An 11,923-nucleotide genomic window follows, 5' to 3' on the forward strand; every position below is an offset into this window, starting at 1 on the left:
TTAGGCGGCAGACACTCAACAGCGAGGCAGTCTTTGATAGCTTTGAAGACCTCGTCGTAGAATCAGCTTACTTCGTCTCTCAGGAACGGGATACCATTTCTCATGAAGCTTAACGTTAGAACTGTACATTCTTGTGATTATACGTAAGGGCACAGTTCCGTGCCACGGCTTTGATAGGTCAATTCGGTCGATATTTGACCTATTATAGCCAATAGAACGCGTCTTTGAAATTCTGATACTGCATTTTTGCATCCGGATAAAATGGCACGGATTTGTTTTCAGCCTTTTGAATATTCAAGGCCATTTTACTTCCAAACTAATGCGAAATTCGATACAATTTCAAGTCACACAATCTGCATTTTTCCTCGTGATTATAAAACACTATTATAATAGCAAATTGGACGTCAGGAAGATCTCCAACTGAGGGCCTCTAAATGTGGCACGGAACTCAGCCCTTACGTATATTTACAGTTCATCGGCTTGAATAGACTTCAGTGTAGCGTTCATGTACACTGTAATATTTGCTCAAATAGTGTAAGTTCTTAGACTGGTATATTTGATTGGATCAAATTACAATCATATTGCTGGATTGGTCATTCTTTTGGCGAATCAAGCCGATTTAGAAAATATTCCGATTCTTGCTCGAATCGGATTGGACACAGGTTTATAGTATACCCAATCAGCTCGTAGACTTTAAAAAGCGTGCGATTTTGCATGTTCCAATTAATAGTAACGTTACAGTGATTGATGGTGAAGTAGTGTAAAATGAGGATTACCACAAGTACTTTCAACGCTCTACTACATATTAGTATTGTCTACTACGCTTTCAGTTTGCGCTGCTTGGTGTGTTTGGAGGGTGCTACAGCCTTGTCCACCGGTCGCTTCTTGGGTTGCTTGGTCTTCACAACCACCTCCACCGCCGGCACCACCTCCACCGCCGGCACCTCTTCGTCTTCCTTCACATCATCGACTTCCTTCACATCATCGACTTCGTTCTCGAGTCCTGACGACGACGGCATGAGCTTTTGCATCGACACAATGGTAAAGTCGACCAAGTACGACTTTTGCAGCATCCGCTCCATGCGCTGGAAGTGACGCTCAGTGTACGCAATCAACCCTTCCAGCAACTTGCCGGCGCCGTCCATCTTGGCCCACCGCGACGGCGGCACCACACGCAAGAGGCTAGCCAGTAGCAGCTGCGTCACTTCGCTGTGCTTGCTGTTTGTGTTCCAGTCGCGGATATACTCTAGCAGTTGGCGGAGGTGGTCGTTGCCGAGTTGGGCCACCACTTTGTCATACACTAGACCATCTTCCTCTCGTGGTTTGGCCATCACGGACTGGTCCTTGGGGCCTTCCTTCACATCGCGGAGAATCTGCATGAGTCGGAATGGGTGCTGGATCTCAAATGCCAATTCAATTGCGTGGAGATAATCGTGCGATCGAAGGCAGTTGGCCAGCTCCTGCTCCTTCAACACCTTCTTATCGCTCTCGATCTTGTCGGCGGCCATCTGTTCCTGCGTCAAGTCTTCCCAAAAGTGAATCGTCGAGTCGGCGCCGCCCGAGATCATCTCGGAGCTGTCCTTGGCCACAGCCAGAGCCCAAATCTTGTCCACGTGGTGGTCCAGCGTGGCTTCACACTCGCTGGTTTTGATTGTCCACAGCTTCACGAGGCCATCGGCGCCAGCCGACGCCAGCTGCATGCCCGCGCACACAAACTGCACGTTCAGCACGGACGCGGTGTGCCCTTCAAACGTTTTCACACATGAAAAATCCTTGACATTCCACAACTTGACCGTTTTGTCACTGCTGGCGCTGGCTAGACACTGGTCGACGGGGGAAAACTCGAGCGCCCAGATCCCGCGCTTGTGGCCGCGGCATACCCCCACGACTGCCAGCGTCGAAGCATTCCAGATCTTGATGAGCTTATCTTGGGACCCGCTCGCAATGAACCGATCATTGGGCGCCACCGCCAGCGCATTCACGTCCTTGTCGTGGGCCTTGGTGGCCGCGGCAGCGCTCAACGTTGTTGTTGATGTTAGGGAAGAAGAAGGCGAGGCGGACGCACGGGCCAGATGCCATAGCTTCATGGTCTTGTCTGAACTCCCCGTGACGAAAAAGGCAGACCCTGACGCGTACGAGTGCAGTTTCTGCGACACGGCGATGGACCCGAGCGACTCGGCGTGCCCGGCACCCACCGCCACACACCGCAGTGTCACAAGGTCCCATACCCGAGCGGTGCCATCCTTCGACGCACTCACGAGCCACTTGCCGTCGGGAGACACGGCCAGCGCCATCACAATGTCGGCATGTCCCGCGAGGAGGTCGCATGAAAGCGTGTGGCGATTCATCACGCGGATCTACATTCAGACCATCGGTTGATTGTCCACTGGACTATGCCCTAATGTGGCCCCATTCTCCTTGTAAAGCGAAATATATATGTATGTGTAGTCGAATAGATACTTGGAGGTCATGCACAATATCGATAGATGTCGACCAATCAAAACGCAAACACACGAATCAAGTGGCCAATCAAAAAACACAGAGTATTGTGAATTCGCTATAAACTCCCAAAACTCGCCTAGTTTGTCGAATCAACATTGAATCACACCGGAGATCTGATTGGTTGAATATACTCGTCCTTTCTGCAAGAGCCAATCAAATCCACTGAAAATTGGATTAGCCAATAGCGTCGATTCGTGATTCGATTCGGCGGCGAGATTCGATTCGACGGGGTCTGGAAATTCGTATCAAATCATCCATATCTCGCTCCTTCACCAATGGTTTAGTACTCAACATAGTACTCCTAGCTTCATTCATCCGGATAACCCCCACGAGCGAATCAACACTAATTTGTCAAAGTATTCAACATTGGCACCTCCATCATCACTCTTTTAGTACTACTAGTAGTACATACTACTAACGCATTCCTTCTATATTTACGTTTTAGGTATTTATACATGTATGGAATTCAGCGCAAGAAAAATTATTCGATATGAGAGAACTCGGGCCAAAGCAGTATGATTGGATAAAAAGAATGAAAGCTTCAACATGATTGGCAAAAACGAAGGAATAGCCGCAAAGAGACCTTTGAAACTTAGATATATATCACATTTCGCAGGTCCGGGCACACAATATATATTATCCATGATATATATTATGGATGGGAACGTGAAAAGACTACGTAGGCACGTGTGTTGTGTACCTGGTTGCTGTTGGTAGCTGCGACAATGCGGTCCGACAGCCCGTTGCCGTCGGCCGACGGCACGAACTTGAGCGACAGAATGTCGTCGTTAAATCCTATGAAAAATTAAATATATATTATTGCTAAATTCATCACAATGGTGGTGAAATTGGATGGGACGACGACGACGACGGACGTACCGATGATCTGACGCGTGCGGAGTAGCGTGGCTTGGTCGAGTAGCAAAAAATTGTGCTCGGACGTGACGGCCACCAGCTCGTTGCCTAGGTATTGGCACACCCTCATAAATACCCAAATACATATATATATTCGGCATCATATATATATATTCACAACGTTCACAGGCCCAACACTGTCCATTACGTACGAGCGGCGTTGACGAGGAGGTCGGTGTACGCAACATGGGGCGAGGGCGAGTCGTCTTGGTCGTGCGTAAGTGAGTTGTCGGAGGACTGCGAGGCCACCACGGAGCAGATCGCGCCCGAAGAGAGCTTCCACTGCTTCACGAGGCCCTTCTCCCCGGCGGTCGCAAATACAATGCCGTCAGAAGGCGGAGACGGCAGCACCACGAGACCTTCAATGGACTCGTGGGCCAGCACGGTTTTCACAAGCACTTGTTTGCGCAAGTCCCAAAAGTTGATCACTTTATCCCGACCAGACGACAGCAGTGTGTACCCGTCTACAGGCACAACATAAGTTGGATCGACATTTCACCTGGCTACGCTCGGCTACACTTGGCTGAGGCTACACTAAGCTAAGCCAGGCTTGGCTATACCTAGCTCAGCTCAGCTAAGCTTGGCTACACCAGGATAGGCTAGTGCTAAGCTAGGCTAGCTTCGGGTATACTTAGCTTCGGCAATGCTAAGCTAATCTAAGCTAGGCTACACCTGGCTAGAGCTAAGACGTACCGTTGGAGAAGGCGACCGTGGTCGCAGGACTCATGTGATCCTTGATACACCCGACTTCTTTTTGCGCCACCAGGTCCCACACTCGCACTAAAGCAAAATAGATCAATGGTCAAACGTCATCGATCGTATCCTCTTGTAGCAGACAATCTAGCTAGGTCGATAATGATACAACTGTTGTCCATTCAAATCAGACAAAGCACCCCAGCTATTCTTGACATATACAACACGCCAACAAGGGAAAGAAGGATAAAACGACTCTTACCGGTAGAGTCGTCGCTCGCCGACACGAGTTGAAGGCGCTTGGCGTCGGGGTGAAACTTGACCAGCGTCACAATCCCCGAGTGCTTTTTAAAGTTGTGTGTGACAAAGCCCTTTTCGATGTCGTACACTTTAACACATCGGTCGCTCGCGCCTGTAGCCACGAGTGTGCCCGTTGGGTCGAAGTCCATGCACAGAATCGGTACGTCGGTGGTCTTGATCGTGCGAATGCACGTGCGGGTCTCGAGGTCCCACAGCCGAAGCAGCGAGTTGCGACTTGCGGTCACGATGTGGTTGTGCTTTGGCCGCAGCGCAAAGCTTAGAATAGCCTCCTTCTCCTCGTCGAGTTTGTCGGCTTGCAGCGTAAACAGCAGCGCGCCGGTCGTGGCATCCACCACCGCCACGTCGTCCTGCAGCATGCACGCAAACGTGCTGCCGGCCTCGACGCCGGGACGCTGAGGAGACAACTGCACCTTGCCGCCGGTGTAGATGCCGGCATGCGTTCGGACTGGCGCCCAGCTCTTGGAGATCACGCTTCGCTTGGGCGCGTTCATGATCTTTCGTTGTTGCTCGCAGGGATTATTGGATGGCCAAAGGTCAATCGAACCGACCAATCAAATTCAAACTTCGAACTTCGATTGAGGAGGCTTTTGATTGGATCACTCGTTTACCACCATTATCCGGATGAACACTTATTCCAATTCCGATTGGCTGAAACGATGTTGTTCATTCGACACAATAATGGCCGACGAGGCGATGCCGCTGTATGCGATGGCCGTGGTGCACATCCAGCAGCAGGTGGATGAGTTGGAGTGTCTGGCCAGCATGTTTCCAAGTGACGATGAAATGCACGTCGATCCGTACGTGAAAGTGCTTTTCGAATCTGCAGCGATGTCTGCGACGGAGGCGTCGGCGACAATTGACCTCCCCCTAATCCACGTAACACTCTACCTCACGGTATACAACAACGACCTGATGATTCAACCCGACTCACGCCACCTTGACGAGACAGACATGCCCTGTGGACAACCACATCGCCGAACTCAAGCTGTCGTTCCCCAAGGACTACCCCACCGAACCGTTGGACGTCGAGCTCGTGTGTCCCACGTTACCCCGCGCAATCCGGACTTCTATCGCGGACGCGCTCGAGGAGATCGCTACGTCATGTGCAGGGGATGTGTCGACCCTCCAAATCTACCAAGAAGCCGTCGCACGCATCGAACAAGCATCCCATTCGTTCGGCGATGCTGCACTCGACCTCCCAACCATATGCCGCCCTCCCCCTCGTCCTGCCATCAACACATCCGAGATCGGTCGGCGGGCCATCTACTTTCACCACATCATCGCGCCAGGCAAGCGGCAAGTGGTCAAGGACTGGGCGAAGGAGCTCCATCTGGGCGGGTTCAGCAAAATTGGATGGCCAGGCGTGATCGTCGTGGAAGGCGTCGAAGCATTCGTGTCCGAGTATGTCAAGCGTCTGCAGCATCTTCGGTGGAAGCAGATGGTCGTGCGCGGCGAGCAAGTGGACATGGAGCGCAAGCTACCCAGTGGGTTGGTGGAGCTCACAGACATGTCGGACCTCGCCACGCGGTGCGCTGCCGCCGGACTCACGGCCCTGTTTCTTACGTCCATGAAAATATACCGATAACGAAGTCGGTAAAGCTAGACAACGGTGTCGCATGTACAGACTGAACCATGACAGGGGACAGTTTAGTAGGTGTTGGCAGTGCACATACTGTTGACATGGTGTCGTAGTACGCATATAGTAGTACTAACCAGGAGGTAGTAGACCTCGCTTACGTCGGGATGGAAGATGGACCTGTTTAGTGTGTCGTCTACATCAGTGACTCATATGCTGGTGCCCGCAGATATAGTAGTACTAGTAGTAAAGGACCGCCATTTACGTGGTTTACTTGTAGTAACTCGCAAGTTGTAGACATTTGAGATTCTCTTGGCCTCAACAACATACTAGTACATACTAGTAACTATTAATACTTCGAAGTACTACTACCGGTAAGGCCTACTTACTACCTACTGGTAGATAGTAGTAGATAAAAGGTAGTACCGACTACGTAGTAGTAGTTCTGTTAATAGTAGAATTGGCACCGACGAGATGGCTTTCCTTGAGCTGCACGCTGCTAACTAGACAGACCAAGCGGCTACAATTCATCCAGAAAGCTCTGTCCATTCCAGATCAGCACATTTGGAAGGTCTACATACGTCCTCGTGCTATGACGTTTCTTCAAAGAACGACGACAGCCGCATCGGGGACGTGCTGCGTTTCTTGCTGCTTTTGCTGCTCTTGTGCTTCTTCTTGTGCTTCTTTTTCTTGTGCTTGTCGTTCTCGCTCGACGAAGCGTCGTCGTCGTCGTCGGACGAGTGGCCGTGCTTTCGCCGCTTCTTGCCCTTCTTGCTGCGCTTCTTGAGCACTTTTTCCCGCTCCAGGTCGAGTTGCCGCCTGTACTCGAGCATCTCCTTCTCCTGGCTTGACGCGCTCAACGCGAGCTTGTCCCCATTCTCCTTCTTGAACTCTTCCCATGTCGGTCGATTCGATGGACCTGCTAGCTTATCCGCCATGGACATCTTTTCTTCCTGACCCGTCAGCATCCGCACGAACGCATCCATGGTCGCAGACTTAGCGCCGACCAACGCGGCTTCCGCCGACACAGGCGGGTGGTCCATCTGTCCTGCCCGTATCGCCCGCTGTCGCTCAAAGCGGTCGTCGTCGATTACCCGGTCCTTCACTTGCGTGTAGTCCACGCCAGACGACCGCTTGAACCCGTAGTTCTCGTCGCGATGCTTCTTGCTGCTCATCGCTCCAATGGCACGCTCGGCACACAACGCTTTAGATATCCGGATAAAACTTCCGGATACACCACCCCACAAAATGGAACAATAAATAAATAAATGAAATTCAGCTATTTTGCCAAAATTATGCGAAAAACAGCAAATCAACCGCCTACAAATCAACTTGTCAAGCAAGCTATTGGGCATTTCACCCAAATTTGGACTTGCGAGTCATTTCACCAAATATAGCATTCGATTCCATTTGATCGCATTTAAGCTTGTACAAACGATGTCTAACAAAGATTAGTAGTATATATGTGGGTTTGCCCCATGCAGAGGAAGTGGGCCGAATCAAACGTTTGGATTGGCAGAAATTTGACATGACGTGATTTGATTGGTTTAGGCAGTTCTTTAATCCATTCTCGTAAGACATTTGATTCTGCTGAGGGCTCCAGTATCGAATCGAATAGACAATATTAGTCCTGGAGGCAGCACTATACAGCACCAACTTGTGCGCAGAACTATCAAAGGAATCGGGTCACGTGGACTTTTGATTTTACACAGGCACCAATGGACTTTCACCATGGGAATTCCAGGTATATATGCATATCTCCATGCCTAGGCGTCACAAGGATTGGAAAGAAATATTTTTTACCAATTGACAGCGGTTTAAACGCTAGTAGTACAGTATTTAATTGTAGCCATTTCGAGGGATAAGTATTTACTTCAAAGTAGTTGTCCATTAGGGTTAACATAGTATTCTTGCAGCTTTATTAATCAAGAATTGTCAATTACTTTTGATTGTATGCATTATTAATACATACAAAAGATAATATTGTGGATTCGATACGAATTTCCAGACCCCGTCGAATCGAATCTCGCCGCCGAATCGAATCACGAATCGACGCTATTGGCTAATCCATTTTTTAGTGGATTTGATTGGCTCTTGCAGAAAGGAGACAAGCATATTCAACCAATCACAACTTCCGGCGTGATTCAATTTGGACTACTGTAGACAAACCAGGCGAATTTTGGAAGTTTATACTAGCGAATTCACAATACCTCGAAGTATTACTATTAATAATTATTGTTGTTGTTGGCAGAACATTGAAATATTCAATTGGATCTCGCAAACAAAATTACACTCCATAATGGCAAGTTTCCCACGCCTTGCAATTCATATTATTTTGTATGTATTTGTCAATTATTATACTTCAAAATGCCTATTTTTTTTCCCATACACGTATCCTGCCCATGCCCCAGTAGTAGTACGTACAGTAATACAAATCTCCTTATTTCATGGTAAACTCCTTGACCTCCATGTTTACGAGCACAAAGAGCGCTTCGTGCATGAGGTATCGGGACGGGTACAGCGGCAGCACGATGCGGTTAAAGCACGTGTGGACCTTGGGCAATGCGCCTTTGGTGTACGGCACGCCTTTCAAATTAAACGGGCACAGCTGGCCGTCGTTGCCCGTGAGCGCGCGGAAGCCCTGGAGGGGGACGCGGGAGCTGCCAGTCGTGAACTGCAGCAGCTTGGCGCGGTCGTGGGGTTGCATGTCGCGCTCGACGACATCCCAGAACCATCCTAGTGCTGGGCTCGCCGTCAAGTCGGGGGTTGCCACCGTCTCAAACTGCCACTCGACAATGTTGATCTCACTCGTGCCGCACAGTATGAGCTCCAGCTCCTTGTAATCAAACCGAAACATGACGTCGGGACTGAGCACATCGTAGAACCCGCGGACGACAAGCGCCAGTGGGCCTTGCACCGCGTCCAGCAGCCAGAACCGCACCAGCGCTGCCACATACTCGGCCTGGTTGGCCTCTGTCACAGCCACGTCGCTCCCCCCTTGCATCAACTCGACAGACGTTCCATCGGGCAGCGTCCATGTAAAATCCAGCGCGAGCGCGCCAACATCGGCCGTGTCCCGCACATACACGAGCGACGTGTACGTAGTTTGGTCAATATACCTGATGTCTTCTATCGATACGGGGTAGCCCAGTAACGTCTTGAACAGCGGCACCGTGAGAGAGAACGGCAGTACTTGGCCATCGATGATCGCCCGACCCAGGAACCGCCCAAGCACGACAAAGTGCATGGGGTCGGCGTCGTACTGCGGGTTGAGGCCGAGGCTTCGGTTGTCGTGCTCGATAAACAGCCCATTGTCCAGAAAGGCCTGCGACAGGAGCGAGTACCACTCCCGCTGGACGCCGCCGGCATCGACGCCTTCCTCGCCTAGAAACACGACCTTGGTCTTGGACGCGGCTCGAATCTCGACGAGCGCCGCGACCGATTCGGGCCAAACGGTGTCTCTGTGGATTTTGATCTTGGTTACACTTGTGACAGTGTGCGTCCAGTGGATTAACGACGTGGCAAACTTTTCCTGGAACGGCACCACACTTGGCACTCCCGTGTCGTCAGCATCATTGAGAAACCACGACGACAACAACGTCTCGCCGCTCAGTGTCGCAGCTGCACTCGTCTCTCGCGTCAGAGGCTGCCACGTCAGACAGTGGCAGGCGTCGTCGTCATTGTCTGTGACGAGGTTGGACGACGCAATCACAAAAAAGTAGTCTGCGCACGTAGTAGCGTGAGTAGGCCGTTGCTTCCACATGGCTACATCGTCGACGTGGTCGAATGTGCGAACCCACTGGTTTCGAGCCCTACATATAGTACAAGAGATGGGGTGGCGGTTAGTTGGTGGCTAACTAATAAACGTGTTAGTAGATAGTACCACGCACTGTGCTGGACGGCGTTGAGGTCACTAGGGGACTCGAACGACGTGCCTCGGTCGGATTCACACAGCATACACGCGCCTTTGTCGGACGGCGAGTCAAACCAGCAGATGCCACAGCGCCACAAGTGCTCGGACCTAGTTGGAGTAGTCATAATATTTATATAAATAGAAATTAAAATAGTTATGAACACATATTGTCGATTCAATCGAATGAGTAGCACCAAATCGGCAGACAATCGATATATCGACCAATCATAACCCAGAACACGAATCAAGTGGCCAATCAAATCCACTCGTCGACCAAGTCCACATTGAAATAGTGTGTTACTTAAATTAGTGTGACACTGGACGAATTTTACATGATAAAAGTCAAAGAATCGAACGATAGATTTGGCAAAACGTCCAAATTTTGGGTAAAAGGGGCAATACTAATGCGTCATCAAACGACGCTACTACTACTCGTTACTAGGAGTATTGTCAAGTTGATTCGAAATTGGAGTGGGGTGGTCGAAGCAGACAATCGATCGACCAATCAAAACCCAGAACACGAATCAAGTGGCCAATCAAATCGACTCGTCGACCAAGTCCACATCGAAATAGTGTGTGACTCTCAATTTTGTACGCTTTTTCATCGATCGATCGATAGGTATGGCGAATCAGCACAAAAGCAAATCCAAACTCTTGGGTCAAAGGACTCTAGTCACGTACTTGTTGTCGATGTCTTGGCGCCGCCGTCCCAAGCTAACAAGAGGTAGAATGTGGTGAGTATATATATATACATGATCTAAATGAGAAAGCGGTTGACTGACTTTTGGTACTCGGGCTGGAGTTGGCGAGGTGTGTCGGTCGTGAGCGGGGCGTTCGGGTAGTTTGCGGACACTTCGGAGCACACTTTAATGCAGAGAATCGCACATCCAGCAAAGACACCAATGGCGCCCACGACGATGAGAATCGCGTTGATGGTCGAGTTGGACGAACTGCTGTAGCTCGACGAAGAATCGTACGAGGACGATGGCGGCGGGCCGAGCGTTGGCACGTAGTTCCTGTACTCTGCAGCCCGCCGTCCAGGGCGGGACATCGTGCTGTTGTCATGGACGTATCCCTTTGATTTGAGGTAGCACGTGCCAGAGCCAGTCACGCCATTCTTTGTCCACACAGTGTCGTTGTACCATACCCACGCTGCGCAGCCATACGTGGCGGCACAGTCGCTGCAACAGGCCTCGGCGCGAGATTGAAGCGTCTTGGCTAAATCGTACCAGCTCCCGCCAATGTAATCCTTGTTTTCCATGATAACGCTACATTGGGTTGCTCGGTGCACAAACCCTGCTCGCTTCCCGAACGATCGACTGCGTGTGCCCTGCAGCGAATACTTGAGCCAGCACGTGCCATTGCTCCACACGAACATGACGCAATTCGGCGTCAACGAGCAATCGTTGCAGCAATCGTCCGCGCGAAACTGGTTGGTGGAGCGGATGTCGTTACCATAGTAGTCGATGTCCTCTTCAATGGCCGAGCATTGGTCCCCCTGAGCGACGGCAGCCAGCACAACTGCTACAAGGGTCAATATCGCCGCCTTCCATGGCTTCATCAAAGGTAGATAGATGAAAGGAATTTGGTCAAACCAGCCAAGGACACCGCGAAGTACTGTACCGGTAGATGCATCCTCGGAGCAATGTGATGCTCTACTCCGGATAATTGACAGATAATTCCGGTTACGAGGGACGTAAGGTAACGTAATAACGTTACAGTAACGTCATCGAGCTTTGCAATAAGTAGTCGCTCAAGATATTGTCACAATGCACTGAATGCTTGAATAGACTACCACCCCATATACTACTATATGTACCCCCCGCTTCAGTACCTATGAAAATGTTAGTGAAATCTAAACTGGTACAGCTCCAAGCTTGAAAACTATTCAGGCATGCGCATTGGTCTAAATTCATCCCTGTACTGATACTTCATTGGCTAAAAATAATCAACGCGTCAGTGATTGGATATTTCTGTCCAATTAGAGACAACTCCCAATCGGA

The 11,923-nt window shown here is 50.2% G+C and overlaps 4 protein-coding genes across 4 annotated transcripts; 1 reads left to right on the top strand and 3 right to left on the bottom strand.

Annotated features, from left to right (window-relative positions):
* Positions 1-748: 748 nt before the first annotated feature.
* H257_14375 (hypothetical protein) lies at positions 749-4,945 on the bottom strand. The gene is made up of 6 exons (XM_009842155.1): positions 4,373-4,945; positions 4,111-4,197; positions 3,570-3,881; positions 3,382-3,465; positions 3,203-3,297; positions 749-2,357 (listed from the first exon to the last, which is right to left on the bottom strand). Exons 1-6 carry the CDS (start codon positions 4,920-4,922, stop codon positions 819-821), a joined length of 2,667 nt encoding a protein of 888 aa, XP_009840457.1. The 5' UTR covers positions 4,923-4,945; the 3' UTR covers positions 749-818.
* Positions 4,946-5,109: 164 nt separating this feature from the next.
* Positions 5,110-6,039, top strand: H257_14376 (hypothetical protein; the record flags this gene model as incomplete). The annotated part of the gene is made up of 2 exons (XM_009842156.1): positions 5,110-5,325; positions 5,381-6,039. The coding sequence occupies 2 exons, from the start codon at positions 5,110-5,112 to the stop codon at positions 6,014-6,016; spliced, it is 852 nt and encodes a 283-aa protein (XP_009840458.1). The 3' UTR covers positions 6,017-6,039.
* A 386-nt stretch (positions 6,040-6,425) lies between these two features.
* H257_14377 (hypothetical protein) lies at positions 6,426-7,212 on the bottom strand. The gene has a single exon (XM_009842157.1). It carries the CDS (start codon positions 7,180-7,182, stop codon positions 6,598-6,600), a length of 585 nt encoding a protein of 194 aa, XP_009840459.1. The 5' UTR covers positions 7,183-7,212; the 3' UTR covers positions 6,426-6,597.
* A 1,107-nt stretch (positions 7,213-8,319) lies between these two features.
* H257_14378 (hypothetical protein) lies at positions 8,320-11,561 on the bottom strand. Its single transcript, XM_009842158.1, has 4 exons — positions 10,703-11,561; positions 10,602-10,634; positions 9,891-10,028; positions 8,320-9,819 (listed from the first exon to the last, which is right to left on the bottom strand). Exons 1-4 carry the CDS (start codon positions 11,479-11,481, stop codon positions 8,448-8,450), a joined length of 2,322 nt encoding a protein of 773 aa, XP_009840460.1. The 5' UTR covers positions 11,482-11,561; the 3' UTR covers positions 8,320-8,447.
* Between the last annotated feature and the right edge of the window lie 362 nt (positions 11,562-11,923).

The sequence above is a fragment of the Aphanomyces astaci genome (assembly GCF_000520075.1).
Source record: "Aphanomyces astaci strain APO3 unplaced genomic scaffold supercont1.57, whole genome shotgun sequence".
Classification (NCBI taxonomy): domain Eukaryota; phylum Oomycota; class Saprolegniomycetes; order Saprolegniales; family Verrucalvaceae; genus Aphanomyces; species Aphanomyces astaci.

Excerpts from the sequence above, each read along its gene's own strand:
- H257_14375 (XM_009842155.1), bottom strand. The coding sequence starts at position 4,922 with ATGAACGCGCCCAAGCGAAGCGTGATCTCCAAGAGCTGGGCGCCAGTC. Across the intron at positions 3,298-3,381 it reads CCGCACGCGTCAGATCATCG|GATTTAACGACGACATTCTG; the intron begins GTACGTCCGTCG and ends AATTTTTCATAG. Across the intron at positions 2,358-3,202 it reads CAGCTACCAACAGCAACCAG|ATCCGCGTGATGAATCGCCA; the intron begins GTACACAACACA and ends GTCTGAATGTAG.
- H257_14377 (XM_009842157.1), bottom strand. The coding sequence starts at position 7,182 with ATGAGCAGCAAGAAGCATCGCGACGAGAACTACGGGTTCAAGCGGTCG.
- H257_14378 (XM_009842158.1), bottom strand. The coding sequence starts at position 11,481 with ATGAAGCCATGGAAGGCGGCGATATTGACCCTTGTAGCAGTTGTGCTG. Across the intron at positions 10,635-10,702 it reads CTCCAGCCCGAGTACCAAAA|CTTGGGACGGCGGCGCCAAG; the intron begins GTCAGTCAACCG and ends ACCTCTTGTTAG. Across the intron at positions 10,029-10,601 it reads CGCCAAGACATCGACAACAA|GTCCGAGCACTTGTGGCGCT; the intron begins GTACGTGACTAG and ends TACTCCAACTAG.